The sequence below is a fragment of the Salmo salar genome, chromosome ssa15 (assembly GCF_905237065.1).
Source record: "Salmo salar chromosome ssa15, Ssal_v3.1, whole genome shotgun sequence".
Lineage (NCBI taxonomy): Eukaryota > Metazoa > Chordata > Actinopteri > Salmoniformes > Salmonidae > Salmo > Salmo salar.
In genome coordinates, this window is record NC_059456.1 from 32,454,597 (window position 1) to 32,477,080 (window position 22,484).

The 22,484-nt window shown below is 43.5% G+C and overlaps 1 protein-coding gene across 9 annotated transcripts in view; it reads right to left on the reverse strand.

Moving 5' to 3' along the window:
- The window catches only part of LOC106571269 (collagen alpha-1(XII) chain), a 104,379-nt gene that overhangs the window by 67,732 nt on the left and 14,163 nt on the right, over positions 1–22,484 (reverse strand). For 8 of the 9 annotated variants that reach the window (XM_014144098.2, XM_014144106.2, XM_014144102.2 and 5 more), the window contains exons 13-14: positions 21,878–22,150; positions 1,436–1,705 (exon numbers count right to left, since the gene is read on the reverse strand). The exons of the other annotated variant lie outside the window; for it this stretch is intronic. In XM_014144098.2, coding sequence (XP_013999573.2) covers positions 1,436–1,705; positions 21,878–22,150 — 543 coding nt within the window. The remainder of the gene's footprint in view (positions 1–1,435; positions 1,706–21,877; positions 22,151–22,484) is intronic. 9 annotated transcript variants of the gene reach the window in all.

Consider the following 22,484-nt stretch of genomic DNA (forward strand, 5'->3'; position numbering starts at 1 on the left):
GAACAACGATCTAAAAGAGAGTTAGGCTCTTATCCCCAAATCTGGTCATCTTAACTTTCCCTTTTCCCATTCTGAATAGAACTCCATGTACTATCATGTCAAAAGGTCTGTTTGTTCCACCATTTCTGCAAGCAAGACTAGTCAAACCAAAGTCAATCCTTCCAAACACTTAATGATCCCAGGAAAGAATGTCAGACCACTAGACTTGACTCTCACTGAGGACTGATATTGGCCTCCAACTTCTCAATGTGTTGCTTGACCTGAATGGACCTGTGACATTGTTACCGGAGATCCATTGGTTCCGCTGTGCGAACGTAACGAGGTAAGCACGGATTTGAAAGAGGCGAGGTCTCCTGAGAATGTCTCAAGAATGTTTTCTGTTCAAAATGTGCTTGACTTGGCCTGCCAGAGTCAATAAACGAAATGGCTTTCCATATCTACATGTCTATTCAAACCATCACACTGGTTCCTCAAGAGTTTGAGGAAATTTCCATCAATATGATTTCCCATGTGTGCATGAGTAGAATAGGAGAATGTGTGGTCGATTTGAGCCTGTCTTAAATTCTGCTCCCACGCACCCTAACAGGCAGCATACAGGACATATTACGCCATGCGCTGCACATATGCATAATTTTTTTTTAAATCCCCTCCACAAAAGTGACGTTATCTGAGATTTTAGAACACATAATGCATCATAACTGTCACCACCCTCAGTTTTCCACTGTCGACCACAGCTTAAAAGGGAGTCTCAGAAATGGCCTTTTTCCATAATACCTGGCACCAAGATAAAAAGGTTTCAGAGAGTGACGATGATGAGCACTTGGATGGGATTTTTTCATTTTTTAGATGTTTTTTCCTTATCATCTTGGCACTGGTATGCCATAGTGCCATTGCATGAAAATTGATGTGATGGCCCAAAGAGAGTTTCAAACTGTTCTACAGATCTACAAAACCATTCAAGTACACCTCCAAACCTCAGCAACTAACAACACCACTTCAGTGATTTTGTTCATCCCTAGCAGTGATGAGACATTGTCTGCATCCCAAATAACACCCTATTCCCTACTCAATGCACTACTTTTGACCAGAAACATGTGGGTCTTAGTCAAAAGTAGTGCATTTAATGGGGAATAGGGTTCCATTTAGGACACACCCATTGTGTCCATCTCTGAAATCTAACACAGAGGTTTCCCTGCCAGACTAAGTCAGTGGCACAGATCAAGAAGAAATGAAGCAGGAAGTTGAGCCAGCACTTTTCCCAAGGATTCCGAGGGGTTGGGCGGGCAGAGTTGGAGAGGGAACTAATCGGTCTTCACCATAAACTGACGAGGCAGATGCTGGCTAAGCAAGGAAGTAATCAGATTACGCTTGTCATTTTGAGTAATCCTGTGGATTACATTACGAACAGAGAATGATGTGTAATAAACAGTAGTACCATCAGTGGTCTCCTGTCCAGTCAGCGGGCTTCCGTCTCCTCTGTCATAGGAGGCCAGGACAGACACCTGGTAGAGGGTCTCAGGGGTAAGGCCCTCCAGCATGGTGTCGGTGATGTCTCCAGGGACCATCTTCTCCCCTGACTCGTCACTGTACATGGACTTCCAGCGGATCTTGTACATCTTCACGTTCCCAAGGGCAGCCGTCCAAGACGCAGCGAAGCTGGTGTCCGTCACGTCGCTGGTGACAAGGTCCTTGGGAGAGCCCAGTTCTGAAACAAACATGGAGGAAAACAGATTAGATTTCTGGGTAAGGGTTTGGGAGAGGATACAGGATACAGTGATTGGTTGCTGATAATCAATCAACGCGCCAACACACTATCTGGATCGACACTGCTCAGTAAAGGAAAAGAACACGCTCAACACTAAATCCTCTTGTGTAAACAAGTAAAAAGGGTGCTTAGAACCAAAAATCGTATGCAATTCGGCAAACAACATATGCACATATCAGTGCTTCTGACAGATCCCCACACCCCTGCTGAAGCTCAGAAGACATTTGTCTGACAGCGTCTGGACTGATTGGATTATTCAAAATGGAAACTATTGAAACTGCGTCCGGAGGACAGCATAGTTTGTATAATTTTTTGGTGGCATTGTTTGTATATCGTTGTATTCGAAATTTGTGTCACGTTTCTTGTCTATCAGTGTATCAGTGTTTTGTTACTTGTCATGTTTTGTGTTTTTTGCAGACCCCAAGATGAATAGCTGCTGCTTCGGCAAAAGCTAATGGGGATCCAAATAAACAAATAGTTGAACAGTTAGTCATAGTTAAAAAGACTGGAGAGCAGCACAGAGACACACAACTACCCAGACAGAGAGACCACACAGTAATCTACCCAGACAGAGAGACCACACAGTAATCTACCCAGACAGAGAGACCACACAGTAATCTACCCAGACAGAGAGACCACACAGTAATCTACCCAGACAGAGAGACCACACAGTAATCTACCCAGACAGAGAGACCACACAGTAATCTACCCAGACAGAGAGACCACACAGTAATCTACCCAGAGAGACCACACAGTAATCTACCCAGACAGAGAGACCACACAGTAATCTACCCAGACAGAGAGACCACACAGTAATCTACCCAGACAGAGAGACCACACTGTAATCTACCCAGACAGAGAGACCACACAGTAATCTACCCAGACAGAGAGACCACACAGTAATCTACCCAGACAGAGAGACCACACAGTAATCTACCCAGACAGAGAGACCACACAGTAATCTACCCAGACAGAGAGACCACACAGTAATCTACCCAGACAGAGAGACCACACAGTAATCTACCCAGACAGAGAGACCACACAGTAATCTACCCAGACAGAGAGACCACACAGTAATCTACCCAGACAGAGAGACCACACAGTAATCTACCCAGAGAGAGATCACACAGTAATCTACCCAGAGAGAGAGATCACACAGTAATCTACCCAGACAGAGAGACCACACAGTAATCTACCCTGACAGAGAGACCACACAGTAATCTACCGAGACAGAGAGACCACACAGTAATCTACCCAGACAGAGAGACCACACAGTAATCTACCCAGACAGAGAGACCACACAGTAATCTACCCAGACAGAGAGACCACACAGTAATCTACCCAGACAGAGAGACCACACAGTAATCTACCCAGACAGAGAGACCACACAGTAATCTACCCAGAGAGACCACACAGTAATCTACCCAGACAGAGAGACCACACAGTAATCTACCCAGACAGAGAGACCACACAGTAATCTACCCAGAGAGAGAGATCACACAGTAATCTACCCAGACAGAGAGACCACACAGTAATCTACCCAGACAGAGAGACCACACAGTAATTTACCCAGACAGAGAGACCACACAGTAATCTACCCAGACAGAGAGACCACACAGTAATCTACCCAGACAGAGAGACCACACAGTAATCTACCCAGACAGAGAGACCACACAGTAATCTACCCAGAGAGAGAGATCACACAGTAATCTACCCAGACAGAGAGACCACACAGTAATCTACCCAGACAGAGAGACCACACAGTAATCTGTGGTGCAACTCATTCATTAGGTTCACAGATGGAGTCAGGTAACTGCAGGTAGGGTTGCAGAATTCCGGGAACTTTCAATAAATTCCCTGATTTTCCCGAAATCCCAGTTGGAGGATACCTGGAATGAGGAGGGAAGAAGCAAGAAATCCAGAACAGGATTTCTGGAGAACCAGGGAATTTTGCTACCCTACCTGCGTTAATGGATCCCTTTAGAACCCTGATGTCCTTCATTTCAGAGGGATAAACTAGGACTACAAACATGCCTCTCACCGTGACATATGAGCCCGGCTGACATATAGGAGACTCCCAATAAACTAAAGCTCCACCACAGTACACATCTGCTTCACATACTGGAGGGAGGGAGGGAGGGAGGGAGGGAGGGAGGGAGGGAGGGAGGGAGGGAGGGAGGGAGGGAGGGAGGGAGAGAGAGGGAGGGAGGGAGGGAGGGAGGGAGGGAGGGAGGGAGGGAGGGAGGGAGGAGGAGGGAGGGAGGGAGGGAGGGGGGAGGGAGGGAGGGAGGGAGGGAGGGAGGGAGGACACTGACAGGAGCTATGGGTCTATGGGAGAGAACGGTCATGTTGTGTGATCTCACCACTTTTCCTAACGGCATTGTTAGGTTTGGAGCTTGCAAGAAAGGCATTCCTTGTGCACGTGACATTAAAAATATGAAACTTGATAATGCAGACAAGGGAAGCCTGTTTGCCATAACATATAGATTTGTTTAACAAAACAAGACCAAATGTAATTTTCCCTGCATATGTTACGGCAATAAGACACATGGATCTTGTGCTCCACAGAGCCAGCATACTATAGGGATTATAGAGATGACAGATTCAGTAGAGGGTTTGTGAACAACGGTGACGATCTCCATTGTATCTGTTACATGGATGCAACATTTTTTACTGTGAATGTTTGTTTTTATTCGTGGTATGTTTGCGACACAAAATGAACACGACTAATGGACACACCCTCAACCTTGTTGGTCATAAATTGAACAGAGGTAAAACAATGCATAAAGAGGGGGTTGTAAACAAAATTACTGGTTAAGCTCTGTGCAGTAAAAGAAAAACAAAAACAAACATTCACAGTAAAACTTTTTTGCATCCATGTAACAGATACAATGGACATCGTCACCGTTGTTCACAAACCCTCTACTGAATCTGTCATCTCTATAATCCCTATAGTATGCTGGCTCTGTGGAGCACAAGATCCATGTGTCTTACTGCCGTAACATATGCAGGGAAAATTACATTTGGTCTTGTTTTGTTAAACAAATCTATATGTTATGGCAAACAGGCTTCCCTTGTCTGCATTATCAAGTTAAGCTCTGTCTGTCTGTTTATGATAATAACAGAAAATATGATCCAACTAAACAAGAAAACTGAGAGAGTAGCCTTTAGACATTACAACACTTCACTTTGTGCCAATGGACATATTGATATTGTAATGGTAAGTCCACTGCACAGTCAACTGATTATAGTGGACCACAGCCAGTATTACTACTGATTATAGTGGAACACAGCCAGTATTACTGCTGATTATAGTGGACCACAGCCAGTATAACTACTGATTATAGTGGACCACAGCCAGTATTACTACTGATTATAGTGGACCACAGCCAGTATTACTACTGATTATAGTGGACCACAGCCAGTATTACTACTGATTATAGTGGACCACAGCCAGTATTTCTACTGATTATAGTGGACCACAGCCAGTATTACTACTGATTATAGTGGACCACAGCCAGTATAACTACTGATTATAGTGGACCACAGCCAGTATAACTACTGATTATAGTGGACCACAGCCAGTATAACTACTGATTATAGTGGACCACAGCCAGTATTACTACTGATTATAGTGGACCACAGCCAGTATTAATACTGATTATAGTGGACCACAGCCAGTATTACTACTGATTATAGTGGACCACAGCCAGTATTACTACTGATTATAGTGGACCACAGCCAGTATCACTGCTGATTATAGTGGACCACAGCCAGTATTACTACTGATTATAGTGGACCACAGCCAGTATAACTGCTGATTATAGTGGACCACAGCCAGTATCACTGCTGACTATAGTGGACCACAGCCAGTATAACTGCTGATTATAGTGGACCACAGACAGTATTACTACTGATTATAGTGGACCACAGACAGTATTACTACTGATTATAGTGGGCCACAGCCAGTATTACTACTGATTATAGTGGACCACAGCCAGTATCACTGCTGATTATAGTGGACCACAGCCAGTATTACTAATGATTATAGTGGACCACAGCCAGTATTACTACTGATTATAGTGGGCCACAGCCAGTATTACTACTGATTATAGTGGACCACAGCCAGTATAACTGCAGATTATAGTGGACCACAGACAGTATTACTACTGATTATAGTGGACCACAGCCAGTATAACTACTGATTATAGTGGACCACAGCCAGTATTACTACTGATTATAGTGGGCCACAGCCAGTATTACTACTGATTATAGTGGACCACAGCCAGTATCACTGCTGATTATAGTGGACCACAGCCAGTATTACTACTGATTATAGTGGACCACAGCCAGTATTACTACTGATTATAGTGGACCACAGCCAGTATAAATACTGATTATAGTGGACCACAGCCAGTATAACTACTGATTATAGTGGACCACAGCCAGTATAACTACTGATTATAGTGGACCACAGCCAGTATCACTGCTGGTTATAGTGGACCACAGCCAGTATTACTACTGATTATAGTGGACAACAGCCAGTATTACTACTGATTTTGTGGACCACAGCCAGTATTACTACTGATTATAGTGGACCACAGCCAGTATTACTACTGATTATAGTGGGCCACAGCCAGTATTACTACTGATTATAGTGGACCACAGCCAGTATCACTGCTGATTATAGTGGACCACAGCCAGTATTACTACTGATTATAGTGGACCACAGCCAGTATTACTACTGATTATAGTGGGCCACAGCCAGTATAAATACTGATTATAGTGGACCACAGCCAGTATAACTACTGATTATAGTGGACCACAGCCAGTATAACTACTGATTATAGTGGACCACAGCCAGTATCACTGCTGGTTATAGTGGACCACAGCCAGTATTACTACTGATTATAGTGGACAACAGCCAGTATTACTACTGATTTTGTGGACCACAGCCAGTATTACTACTGATTATAGTGGACCACAGCCAGTATTACTACTGATTATAGTGGACCACAGCCAGTATTACTACTGATTATAGTGGACCACAGCCAGTATCACTGCTGATTATAGTGGACCACAGCCAGTATTACTACTGATTATAGTGGACCACAGCCAGTATAACTACTGATTATAGTGGACCACAGCCAGTATTACTACTGATTATAGTGGACCACAGCCAGTATTACTACTGATTATAGTGGACCACAGCCAGTATTACTACTGATTATAGTGGACCACAGCCAGTATTACTACTGATTATAGTGGACCACAGCCAGTATCACTGCTGATTATAGTGGACCACAGCCAGTATTACTACTGATTATAGTGGACCACAGCCAGTATAACTGCTGATTATAGTGGACCACAGCCAGTATCACTGCTGACTATAGTGGACCACAGCCAGTATAACTGCTGATTATAGTGGACCACAGACAGTATTACTACTGATTATAGTGGACCACAGCCAGTATTACTACTGATTATAGTGGGCCACAGCCAGTATTACTACTGATTATAGTGGACCACAGCCAGTATCACTGCTGATTATAGTGGACCACAGCCAGTATTACTAATGATTATAGTGGACCACAGCCAATATTACTACTGATTATAGTGGGCCACAGCCAGTATTACTAATGATTATAGTGGACCACAGCCAGTATAACTGCAGATTATAGTGGACCACAGCCAGTATAAATACTGATTATAGTGGACCACAGCCAGTATAACTACTGATTATAGTGGACCACAGCCAGTATAACTACTGATTATAGTGGACCACAGCCAGTATCACTGCTGGTTATAGTGGACCACAGCCAGTATTACTACTGATTATAGTGGACCACAGCCAGTATTACTACTGATTTTGTGGACCACAGCCAGTATTACTACTGATTATAGTGGACCACAGCCAGTATTACTACTGATTATAGTGGACCACAGCCAGTATTACTACTGATTATAGTGGACCACAGCCAGTATCACTGCTGATTATAGTGGACCACAGCCAGTATCACTGCTGATTATAGTGGACCACAGCCAGTATAACTACTGATTATAGTGGACCACAGCCAGTATAACTGCTGATTATAGTGGACCACAGCCAGTATAACTGCTGATTATAGTGGACCACAGCCAGTATAACTACTGATTATAGTGGACCACAGCCAGTATTACTACTGATTATAGTGGACCACAGCCAGTATTACTACTGATTATAGTGGACCACAGCCAGTATTACTACTGATTATAGTGGACCACAGCCAGTATAACTGCTGATTATAGTGGACCACAGCCAGTATAACTACTGATTATAGTGGACCACAGCCAGTATAACTGCTGATTATAGTGGACCACAGCCAGTATAACTGCTGATTATAGTGGACCACAGCCAGTATAACTACTGATTATAGTGGACCACAGCCAGTATAACTGCTGATTATAGTGGACCACAGCCAGTATAACTGCTGATTATAGTGGACCACAGCCAGTATAACTGCTGATTATAGTGGACCACAGCCAGTATAACTGCTGATTATAGTGGACCACAGCCAGTATAACTGCTGATTATAGTGGACCACAGCCAGTATAACTGCTGATTATAGTGGACCACAGCCAGTATAACTACTGATTATAGTGGACCACAGCCAGTATAACTGCTGATTATAGTGGACCACAACCAGTATCACTGCTGATTATAGTGGACCACAGCCAGTATCACTGCTGATTATAGTGGACCACAGCCAGTATAACTACTGATTATAGTGGCCCACAGCCAGCATTACTACTGATTATAGTGGCCCACAGCCAGTATAACTACTGATTATAGTGTACCACAGCCAGTATTACTACTGATTATAGTGGACCACAGCCAGTATTACTACTGATTATAGTGGACCACAGCCAGTATTACTGCTGATTATATTGGACCACAGCCAGTATAACTACTGATTATAGTGGACCACAGCCAGTATAACTGCTGATTATAGTGGACCACAGCCAGTATAACTGCTGATTTTGTGGACCACAGCCAGTATAACTGCTGATTATAGTGGACCACAGCCAGTATTACTACTGATTATAGTGGACCACAGCCAGTATAACTACTGATTATAGTGGACCACAGCCAGTATTACTGCTGATTATAGTGGACCACAGCCAGTATAACTACTGATTGTAGTGGACCACAGCCAGTACAACTACTGATTATAGTGGACCACAGCCAGTATAACTGCTGATTATAGTGGACCACAGCCAGTATAACTACTGATTATAGTGGACCACAGCCAGTATTACTACTGATTATAGTGGACCACAGCCAGTATTACTACTGATTATAGTGGACCACAGCCAGTATCACTGCTGATTATAGTGGACCACAGCCAGTATTACTAATGATTATAGTGGACCACAGCCAGTATTACTACTGATTATAGTGGACCACAGCCAGTATAAATACTGATTATAGTGGACCACAGCCAGTATAACTACTGATTATAGTGGACCACAGCCAGTATAACTACTGGTTATAGTGGACCACAGCCAGTATCACTGCTGGTTATAGTGGACCACAGCCAGTATTACTACTGATTATAGTGGACCACAGCCAGTATTACTACTGATTTTGTGGACCACAGCCAGTATTACTACTGATTATAGTGGACCACAGCCAGTATTACTACTGATTATAGTGGACCACAGCCAGTATCACTGCTGATTATAGTGGACCACAGCCAGTATCACTGCTGATTATAGTGGACCACAGCCAGTATTACTACTGATTATAGTGGACCACAGCCAGTATAACTACTGATTATAGTGGACCACAGCCAGTATAACTGCTGATTATAGTGGACCACAGCCAGTATAACTGCTGATTATAGTGGACCACAGCCAGTATAACTACTGATTATAGTGGACCACAGCCAGTATAACTGCTGATTATAGTGGACCACAGCCAGTATTACTACTGATTATAGTGGACCACAGCCAGTATCACTGCTGATTATAGTGGACCACAGCCAGAATTACTACTGATTATAGTGGACCACAGCCAGTATAACTGCTGATTATAGTGGACCACAGCCAGTATAACTGCTGATTATAGTGGACCACAGCCAGTATAACTGCTGATTATAGTGGACCACAGCCAGTATAACTTCTGATTATAGTGGTCCACAGCCAGTATAACTACTGATTATAGTGGACCACAGCCAGTATTACTACTGATTATAGTGGACCACAGCCAGTATAACTACTGATTATAGTGGACCACAGCCAGTACAACTACTGATTATAGTGGACCACAGCCAGTATTACTACTGATTTTAGTGGACCACAGTCAGTATAACTACTGATTATAGTGGACCACTGCCAGTATAACTACTGATTATAGTGGACCACAGCCAGTATTACTGCTGATTATAGTGGACCACAACCAGTATCACTGCTGATTATAGTGGACCACAGCCAGTATCACTGCTGATTATAGTGGACCACAGCCAGTATAACTACTGATTATAGTGGCCCACAGCCAGCATTACTACTGATTATAGTGGCCCACAGCCAGTATAACTACTGATTATAGTGTACCACAGCCAGTATTAATACTGATTATAGTGGACCACAGCCAGTATTACTACTGATTATAGTGGACCACAGCCAGTATTACTACTGATTATAGTGGACCACAGCCAGTATAACTACTGATTATAGTGGACCACAGCCAGTATTACTACTGATTTTGTGGACCACAGCCAGTATTACTACTGATTATAGTGGACCACAGCCAGTATTACTACTGATTATAGTGGACCACAGCCAGTATTACTACTGATTATAGTGGACCACAGCCAGTATCACTGCTGATTATAGTGGACCACAGCCAGTATTACTACTGATTGTAGTGGACCACAGCCAGTATAACTACTGATTATAGTGGACCACAGCCAGTATAACTGCTGATTATAGTGGACCACAGCCAGTATAACTACTGATTATAGTGGACCACAGCCAGTATTACTACTGATTATAGTGGACCACAGCCAGTATTACTACTGATTATAGTGGACCACAGCCAGTATCACTGCTGATTATAGTGGACCACAGCCAGTATTACTAATGATTATAGTGGACCACAGCCAGTATTACTACTGATTATAGTGGACCACAGCCAGTATAAATACTGATTATAGTGGACCACAGCCAGTATAACTACTGATTATAGTGGACCACAGCCAGTATAACTACTGATTATAGTGGACCACAGCCAGTATCACTGCTGGTTATAGTGGACCACAGCCAGTATTACTACTGATTATAGTGGACCACAGCCAGTATTACTACTGATTTTGTGGACCACAGCCAGTATTACTACTGATTATAGTGGACCACAGCCATTATTACTACTGATTATAGTGGACCACAGCCAGTATCACTACTGATTATAGTGGACCACAGCCAGTATCACTGCTGATTATAGTGAACCACAGCCAGTATTACTACTGATTATAGTGGACCACAGCCAGTATAACTACTGATTATAGTGGACCACAGCCAGTATAACTGCTGATTATAGTGGACCACAGCCAGTATAACTGCTGATTATAGTGGACCACAGCCAGTATAACTACTGATTATAGTGGACCACAGCCAGTATTACTACTGATTATAGTGGACCACAGCCAGTATTACTACTGATTATAGTGGACCACAGCCAGTATTACTACTGATTATAGTGGACCACAGCCAGTATAACTGCTGATTATAGTGGACCACAGCCAGTATTACTACTGATTATAGTGGACCACAGCCAGTATTACTACTGATTATAGTGGACCACAGCCAGTATCACTGCTGATTATAGTGGACCACAGCCAGTATAACTACTGATTATAGTGGACCACAGCCAGTATAACTGCTGATTATAGTGGACCACAGCCAGTATAACTGCTGATTATAGTGGACCACAGCCAGTATAACTGCTGATTATAGTGGACCACAGCCAGTATAACTTCTGATTATAGTGGTCCACAGCCAGTATAACTACTGATTATAGTGGACCACAGCCAGTATTACTACTGATTATAGTGGACCACAGCCAGTATAACTACTGATTATAGTGGACCACAGCCAGTACAACTACTGATTATAGTGGACCACAGCCAGTATTACTACTGATTATAGTGGACCACAGTCAGTATAACTACTGATTATAGTGGACCACAGCCAGTATTACTACTGATTATAGTGGACCACAGCCAGTATTACTACTGATTATAGTGGACCACAGCCAGTATCACTGCTGATTATAGTGGACCACAGCCAGTATTACTAATGATTATAGTGGACCACAGCCAGTATTACTACTGATTATAGTGGACCACAGCCAGTATAAATACTGATTATAGTGGACCACAGCCAGTATAACTACTGATTATAGTGGACCACAGCCAGTATCACTGCTGGTTATAGTGGACCACAGCCAGTATTACTACTGATTATAGTGGACCACAGCCAGTATTACTACTGATTTTGTGGACCACAGCCAGTATTACTACTGATTATAGTGGACCACAGCCAGTATTACTACTGATTATAGTGGACCACAGCCAGTATTACTACTGATTATAGTGGACCACAGCCAGTATCACTGCTGATTATAGTGGACCACAGCCAGTATCACTGCTGATTATAGTGGACCACAGTCAGTATAACTACTGATTATAGTGGACCACAGCCAGTATAACTGCTGATTATAGTGGACCACAGCCAGTATAACTGCTGATTATAGTGGACCACAGCCAGTATAACTACTGATTATAGTGGACCACAGCCAGTATTACTACTGATTATAGTGGACCACAGCCAGTATAACTGCTGATTATAGTGGACCACAGCCAGTATTACTACTGATTATAGTGGACCACAGCCAGTATTACTACTGATTATAGTGGACCACAGCCAGTATCACTGCTGATTATAGTGGACCACAGCCAGTATCACTGCTGATTATAGTGGACCACAGTCAGTATAACTACTGATTATAGTGGACCACAGCCAGTATAACTGCTGATTATAGTGGACCACAGCCAGTATAACTGCTGATTATAGTGGACCACAGCCAGTATAACTACTGATTATAGTGGACCACAGCCAGTATTACTACTGATTATAGTGGACCACAGCCAGTATAACTGCTGATTATAGTGGACCACAGCCAGTATTACTACTGATTATAGTGGACCACAGCCAGTATCACTGCTGATTATAGTGGACCACAGCCAGAATTACTACTGATTATAGTGGACCACAGCCAGTATAACTGCTGATTATAGTGGACCACAGCCAGTATAACTGCTGATTATAGTGGACCACAGCCAGTATAACTGCTGATTATAGTGGACCACAGCCAGTATAACTTCTGATTATAGTGGTCCACAGCCAGTATAACTACTGATTATAGTGGACCACAGCCAGTATTACTACTGATTATAGTGGACCACAGCCAGTATAACTACTGATTATAGTGGACCACAGCCAGTACAACTACTGATTATAGTGGACCACAGCCAGTATTACTACTGATTTTAGTGGACCACAGTCAGTATAACTACTGATTATAGTGGACCACTGCCAGTATAACTACTGATTATAGTGGACCACAGCCAGTATTACTACTGATTATAGTGGACCACAACCAGTATCACTGCTGATTATAGTGGACCACAGCCAGTATCACTGCTGATTATAGTGGACCACAGCCAGTATAACTACTGATTATAGTGGCCCACAGCCAGCATTACTACTGATTATAGTGGCCCACAGCCAGTATAACTACTGATTATAGTGTACCACAGCCAGTATTACTACTGATTATAGTGGACCACAGCCAGTATTACTACTGATTATAGTGGACCACAGCCAGTATTACTACTGATTATAGTGGACCACAGCCAGTATAACTACTGATTATAGTGGACCACAGCCAGTATTACTACTGATTATAGTGGACCACAGCCAGTATTACTACTGATTTTGTGGACCACAGCCAGTATTACTACTGATTATAGTGGACCACAGCCAGTATTACTACTGATTATAGTGGACCACAGCCAGTATTACTACTGATTATAGTGGACCACAGCCAGTATCACTGCTGATTATAGTGGACCACAGCCAGTATTACTACTGATTATAGTGGACCACAGCCAGTATAACTACTGATTATAGTGGACCACAGCCAGTATAACTGCTGATTATAGTGGACCACAGCCAGTATAACTGCTGATTATAGTGGACCACAGCCAGTATAACTAATGATTATAGTGGACCACAGCCAGTATTACTACTGATTATAGTGGACCACAGCCAGTATTACTACTGATTATAGTGGACCACAGCCAGTATTACTACTGATTATAGTGGACCACAGCCAGTATAACTGCTGATTATAGTGGACCACAGCCAGTATTACTACTGATTATAGTGGACCACAGCCAGTATCACTGCTGATTATAGTGGACCACAGCCAGAATTACTACTGATTATAGTGGACCACAGCCAGTATAACTACTGATTATAGTGGACCACAGCCAGTATAACTGCTGATTATAGTGGACCACAGCCAGTATCACTGCTGATTATAGTGGACCACAGCCAGTATTACTAATGATTATAGTGGACCACAGCCAGTATTACTACTGATTATAGTGGACCACAGCCAGTATAAATACTGATTATAGTGGACCACAGCCAGTATAACTAATGATTATAGTGGACCACAGCCAGTATTACTACTGATTATAGTGGACCACAGCCAGTATTACTAATGATTATAGTGGACCACAGCCAGTATTACTACTGATTATAGTGGACCACAGCCAGTATTACTACTGATTATAGTGGACCACAGCCAGTATAACTACTGATTATAGTGGACCACAGCCAGTATAACTACTGATTATAGTGGACCACAGCCAGTATTACTACTGATTATAGTGGACCACAGCCAGTATAACTACTGATTATAGTGGACCACAGCCAGTATCACTGCTGGTTATAGTGGACCACAGCCAGTATTACTACTGATTATAGTGGACCACAGCCAGTATTACTACTGATTTTGTGGACCACAGCCAGTATTACTACTGATTATAGTGGACCACAGCCAGTATTACTACTGATTATAGTGGACCACAGCCAGTATTACTACTGATTATAGTGGACCACAGCCAGTATCACTGCTGATTATAGTGGACCACAGCCAGTATAACTACTGATTATAGTGGACCACAGCCAGTATAACTACTAATTATAGTGGACCACAGCCAGTATAACTGCTGATTATAGTGGACCACAGCCAGTATAACTACTGATTATAGTGGACCACAGCCAGTATAACTGCTGATTATAGTGGACCACAGTCAGTATAACTACTGATTATAGTGGGCCACAGCCAGTATTACTACTGATTATATGTAACGTTCGTCGCCTGGTGACGAGGAAGCGGACCAAAACGCAGCTGGGAGCGAACACATGTTTATTCAACACACTGGAATTAAACATGTACACAAAAATCAAGAAAAATGCAGATACGTTACGTGCTCAAACAAAGAGACAACACCCCACAAACAGCGTGGGGAAAACAGCAACTTAAATGTGATCCCAATCAGAGACAATTAGCGACAGCTGTCTCTGATTGGGAATCGACAGAACCCAACATAGAAATAACCCACCTAGAGCCTACACAAGGCTAAAACGTAAACCAAACACAAACCAATGAAAAATACCTAACATGACACACCCTGACCCAATATACCTGAGTTCACCTGGTCAGGGCGTGACATTATAGTGGACCACAGCCAGTATAACAGCTGATTATAGTGGACCACAGCCAGTATCACTGCTGATTATAGTGGACCACAGCCAGTATTACTAATGATTATAGTGGACCACAGCCAGTATTACTACTGATTATAGTGGACCACAGCCAGTATAAATACTGATTATAGTGGATCACAGCCAGTATAACTAATGATTATAGTGGACCACAGCCAGTATTACTACTGATTATAGTGGACCACAGCCAGTATTACTAATGATTATAGTGGACCACAGCTAGTATTACTACTGATTATAGTGGACCACAGCCAGTATAACTACTGATTATAGTGGACCACAGCCAGTATTACTACTGATTATAGTAGACCACAGCCAGTATAACTACTGATTATAGTGGACCACAGCCAGTATCACTGCTGGTTATAGTGGACCACAGCCAGTATTACTACTGATTATAGTGGACCACAGCCAGTATTACTACTGATTTTGTGGAAAACAGCCAGTATTACTACTGATTATAGTGGACCACAGCCAGTATTACTACTGATTATAGTGGACCACAGCCAGTATTACTACTGATTATAGTGGACCACAGCCAGTATCACTGCTGATTATAGTGGACCACAGCCAGTATAACTACTGATTATAGTGGACCACAGTCAGTATAACTACTGATTATAGTGGACCACAGCCAGTATAACTGCTGATTATAGTGGACCACAGCCAGTATAACTGCTGATTATAGTGGACCACAGCCAGTATAACTACTGATTATAGTGGACCACAGCCAGTATAACTACTGATTATAGTGGACCACAGCCAGTATAACTGCTGATTATAGTGGTCCACAGTCAGTATAACTACTGATTATAGTGGACCACAGCCAGTATTACTACTGATTATAGTGGACCACAGCCAGTATCACTGCTGATTATAGTGGACCACAGCCAGTATTACTACTGCTTATAGTGGACCACAGCCAGTATAACTACTGATTATAGTGGACCACAGCCAGTATAACTGCTGATTATAGTGGACCACAGCCAGTATAACTGCTGATTATAGTGGACCACAGCCAGTATAACTACTGATTATAGTGGACCACAGCCAGTATAACTGCTGATTATAGTGGACCACAGCCAGTATAACTACTGATTATAGTGGACCACAGCCAGTATAACTACTGATTATAGTGGACCACAGCCAGTATAACTACTGATTATAGTGGACCACAGCCAGTATAACTACTGATTATAGTGGACCACAGTCAGTATAACTGCTGATTATAGTGGACCACAGCCAGTATAACTACTGATTATAGTGGACCACAGCCAGTATAACTACTGATTATAGTGGACCACAGCCAGTATAACTACTGATTATAGTGGACCACAGCCAGTATAACTGCTGATTATAGTGGACCACAGTCAGTACTCTCCAAAGACAGAAGATTACATGTCATGCAATCATCAAACCCTCTGTTTGGTTTCTAGTAGTTTGGGTCTGAGACAGACTCTAGAGTAATTCTAGGAGCACAACTACTGTTGGCTATTTCCTGGTAAGACATGTGATCAATCTGATCATGTCACCACAAGTACGTGAGGCAGATTCTGACTCACATCCATATGCCTTCTGTTGTTCAGTCTTACCACCGAAACCAAACAAGCTAACCGATAAATGCAAACGTCTGGTTCCCCATCAAATCAACATGTGAACATGTATCCTCTTTCATATTGAAACATAAACATACACTTCAGGGGGAAAGAAATACTTTTTGTTTTCTAACTCAAAATCATAAGGAGAGCGAGATTAACTTTAAGCATGTGTTAAATTTTATAGATCAACAAGTAAGCTGTGTCTGAGTTCAGGAAAAGTCTTTCCAACTGTCACGCCAGAAATAATCTATCAAACATATTATTCCTCTGAAGCAACCCATTCCAGTCCTGGATAAATTCTAATTTTCTTCATTTTACTGCACATGTGCTGCCTCGGTCCACATGGGCAGGCTCTTCGTCTCCACCACAGAGACTCAGCAACCTCTATCAGCTGGGACCCCTCCACGGCCATTTTTTATCTGTGGACAAGCTAATTTTTTCAACTTCTGGGAGAGTCTGGAGTTTTTTTCTAAATCCCAGGCCACAGACAGCTCTCGCATGGAATCTGGCGATCGGCAGCCCGACCTGAAACACACTCAACCCCATTTTTCCATCGCCCATCATGAGGAAAAACTGTACAAAACCACAGTAAATTCAACACCCCCTCCTCTAGGGGTCGATACATGCTGTCTCCCTTTCTCTCCCAAGCACTCTCCCTTTCTCTCTCACACTCTCTCTCTCTTCCTTTCTTTTAAACACTACACTTAACCTTTTCATTGGCTTGGAATATTTTCTGAATAAACAACTATGTGATTTTATGGCTGCCTGCATAAGCCACTCAAATTAATCAATTGTTGAAACATAACAAAATATACACACTGTTGTTCTGTCTATATGATCTTCCCCTCCCTGTTGCCTCACAACATCAGGCGGGATTGATTTTGTTCATGCATTTTACATTTCAAATAGCCTTGAAATTTCAAGCACATTGCAATGTTCTACGCTCAAGACAAAACTCTAGCCTAGGGATAAAATCTGCCGTGCGTTCGCATCCAGCACTAATACTATTAAGCCAAAAGAGCCTAAAGTTCTGTACCGCAGTCAGAATAAACTGTAGCTTTATTTTTTAAGTTGGGATCATGTTCTTTAGACCCTGGTCCATTGGAAGGGAGAGTGTAGGTGCTGAAAAGCCGTGCAGTCTGCCCACTGCATGTTTGTCTTAATGACATCCCTAAGGGTCAGACAACAGCAGCTTGAAACCTTTATTAACTTTGACAAATGCCAGATACAAATGTGGGATCTTAATTTGAGCCAGTTTGCTAAAGCAGGAAAATAATCCTGCAGCAACAGGACATTTCAATTATTATGTGGATTATACAGTAATTCATGGACATTTTTGTAGGAGTTTATCCATTTTTCGTAAGGGAAAATCAAGTCTGAAGTTTCAAAATGGAAATTACAAACTTCAGAAGCATTTTTAAACCTTAAATACACTACAAGTTTTACATTTCTTGCACTGCAGGAAAGTTCTCCTGCAACAGAGTGATCAAATTAAGATCCCACATCCGTAGGAGAGGGGCCAAGGGAGGAACCATTCAGCCCAACGAGAGGGGGGATTCTCAGGGGCTATATCCTGAGGGAGGACAGTTACACAACTACTACTAACTTCAGAGCCTGAGTCACAGTAAGCGTAAACCACCTCTTGACTTGGCCTGTAACCTTTATGACCTCTTTGGTTATTTTTGAATCCTAGCACAGTTTTGGCTCCTCATCATCACCCCTCCCTGATGGAAGTGGATGGTGAGTGCTCAGTATGGAGGTGGCCAGAATACATCAGCTTTGAAGGTTTTTCACAGGTAACATTTTCCATATGCCTCCTCTGTCTTTCACATTCATCATCTCATCACTTTTCATTTGTTTTGTTACAATTATTCTGTCCTCCTCCTGCCACATCAACAGACTTAGAGGGAAACGCACAGTATGTTCACTCAATTGATTTCCTTGGTGTGAGAATAGAAGGAACGTGAAGTCCAGGTCATCTAGACTGTCATTGTTTCTGCAACAGGGACTTGAGGTGAGCTGTGCTGGAGTGAGTTCCTCACCATACTGGAGGCTCCACAGAAACGGCCAGCAGCATAGGCAGGCCTAGGGCATGTCACACCATACTGAATATAGTGCACTACTTTTGACCAGTGCCCCATTGGCCCATGGTCAAAAGTAGCACACTATATAGGGAATAAGGTACCATTTGGGATACAGGCCGTGGGTCCAGGACCCCTTAAGAGCCTGACAAATAATTTAAACATACATTTTACATTTACATTATTTAGCAGATGCTCTTATCCAGAGCGACTTACATTAGTGAGTGCATACATTTTCGTTCATACTGGTCCCCCGTAGGACTTAAACCCACAACCCTGGTATTGTAAGTGCCATGCTCTACCAACTGAGCCCCACAGGACCGTAGTCTCTCCTTAGTTGTTGAAACCCTAGCCTCCCAGCGGAGCCCAGCACAAAGTGTTCAGTGTGTGTTGGCTTGGTGGAGTGAAAGCTGAGAGAGTCCTGGACGCTATGTCAGCAAACTCAGAGATTCTGCTACTCTATGTCCATCAGGGGAGAAGTCAGCCGGCCGACAGGGGCTTGGGCCTCCCCAATCATCCTAGCCTCCGTGACAGGCTGAGATGCGTTCTGGGACCAGGAGCCATTCCCAATTGCAGCGCCAAGTCAAGGACCAGTCAAATATGCACCATTGTCCAAAGCCTGGGGAAGGAATGCTGGCTAAAGTCAAGCTCCTGTCATTTTCTTTATGAATGTAAAAGGGATGGATTCAGTGGAAAAAAGGCGAAAGGCTGAGATTTTCACAGTACAAGACTCCTCTTTTGTTCCTGCCTGTACTTTATGCGTGACTGTTTCAAAAACAGTCTAATAGAGCCTAGTGGTTCTGCTTCATGTCAACTCTGATGCCACTTCAAAGTCCATTCCATTGAAAGTGGGCCACAGTAAAGAACTAGGTCTGCACAACTCCTTGCACTCAGACGTGCAACAGAAGGACACAATTATTGTGGACAAGAATATTAAATTACAGGCAAGCCCTCACAAACAAGGTACAGGGCGAGAGGAGAGAGAAGAATGACTTCATACCACCCACCCCCCCTTCCAATCCTGTGTGATCAAAGCCCCACGGAAGCAGCTTTGACTAGCTGACTAGCACTGGCCCTAACACAGTTCAGCTTGGTGACCTCTCACCCTATAGCTGGTGATTTCATCAGGTGATGTAGTAGCTGTGTTATTGTGGCAGCACTCTGGAGCAAACAGCTTGACCCCCAGACAAAGCACAATCACACAACATGATTACCAGCCTCCAGAGGGATGGCGCTGAGCTGAATGCTACTAAAAAGGCTATAGGGGTACCAGATAGCTGACTCATCGCTCTCTCTCCTCTCTCAGTCTCTCTCTCTCATTGCTGTGTAAAGAGGCAGCTCTCTCTCTGTCTCTCTCTCTCATTGCTGTGTAAAGAGGCAGCTCTCTCTCTCCTCTCTCAGTCTCTCTCTCTCATTGCTGTGTAAAGAGGCAGCTCTCTCTCTGTCTCTCTCTCTCATCGCTGTGTAAAGAGGCAGCTCTCTCTCTCTCTCTGTCTCTCTCTCTCATTGCTGTGTAAAGAGGCAGCTCTCTCTCCTCTCTCTCTCAGTCTCTCTCTCTCATTGCTGTGTAAAGAGGCAGCTCTCTCTCTGTCTCTCTCTCTCATTGCTGTGTAAAGAGGCAGCTCTCTCTCTCTCTCTGTCTCTCTCTCTCATTGCTGTGTAAAGAGGCAGCTCTCTCTGTCTCTCTCTCTCATTGCTGTGTAAAGAGGGAGCTCTCTCTCTCCTCTCTCAGTCTCTCTCTCTCATTGCTGTGTAAAGAGGCAGCTCTCTCTCTGTCTCTCTCTCTCATCGCTGTGTAAAGAGGCAGCTCTCTCTCTCTCTCTCTGTCTCTCTCTCTCATTGCTGTGTAAAGAGGCAGCTCTCTCTCTGTCTCTCTCTCTCATTGCTGTGTAAAGAGGCAGCTCTCTCTCCTCTCTCTCTCAGTCTCTCTCTCTCATTGCTGTGTAAAGAGGCAGCTCTCTCTCTGTCTCTCTCTCTCATTGCTGTGTAAAGAGGCAGCTCTCTCTCTCTCTCTGTCTCTCTCTCTCATTGCTGTGTAAAGAGGCAGCTCTCTCCTCTCTCTCTGTCTCTCTCTCTCATTGCTGTGTAAAGAGGCAGCTCTCTCTCCTCTCTCTCTCAGTCTCTCTCTCTCATTGCTGTGTAAAGAGGCAGCTCTCTCTCAGTCTCTGGTTGTTTATTATTGCTGTCTTTCTAAAGAGACAGCTTTTTGAAGAATCTCTCTGAGAACTGACAGAAGAGCAACTCATAACTTTGGAAATGAATGCCATGTTTTATTCAAAGCACCATTCAATGATTCAGGTATAGACCCAGGTTTTGTCATAGCACAGTTAAAAGCACTAAAGGAGTTTTAGCCCTCACTACACTACTGTGCTGTTGACTCTTAGGACTGGTTCCCCAGACCCAGATTAAGCCTATCCTCCTGGCGCATCATGGTCAATGAAGAAAATCCATAACAAATGGTTTTAGTCAGAAACCAGCCAATATAGTCCAAGAACAATGTACCTATTTTGGGAAGTCTCTGTTCTGCTTACCTTCCAGTGTGGTTCCTTTCCCCTTCAGAGTGTCTCCTAGGCCAGAGGAGTAGCGTGCGCTGACGGCCAGGTCGTACTCAGTGCCAGGCTGCAGGTTCTTCAGGAGGACGTTAGTGTTCTCTCCCTTCACTGACACCTCCTTCCTCTCGCCACCCGCCGACGGATGGAAATTGATACGGTACTGGAGGACGCGGCCCGGTGCCGCCGCCCACGACAGCTTCATGGTGGACATAGTCTCGTCGAAGACCCGCAGGTCCCGTGGAGATCCCTGCCCTAAAAGAGAAGAGACGGGAAAAGCCACGCTGTCAATGAGGAGTCAATCAAGGTTGAAGTTGTTGGGCACAGTGTAGGTTCTGACATATGACCAATTAACTAAGGTGTCTGTTATTACACTAGATAGATTGGAAAGACCACAAGTCTTCAAGTAATATAAAGGTTTTTGGAAAAGGTACACGGTGAATAGCACAACAAGGGCATCATTGAAAAGAAGATTGAGGACAAAACATAAACCCATCTCGGAGTCAGCTGGGTGCTGGATGGGAAAGAGCCACAGGCTGGGATACGTTCTCTCCTTTAAACAAACAGCTGCTTCATTTAAAGGAGCTGG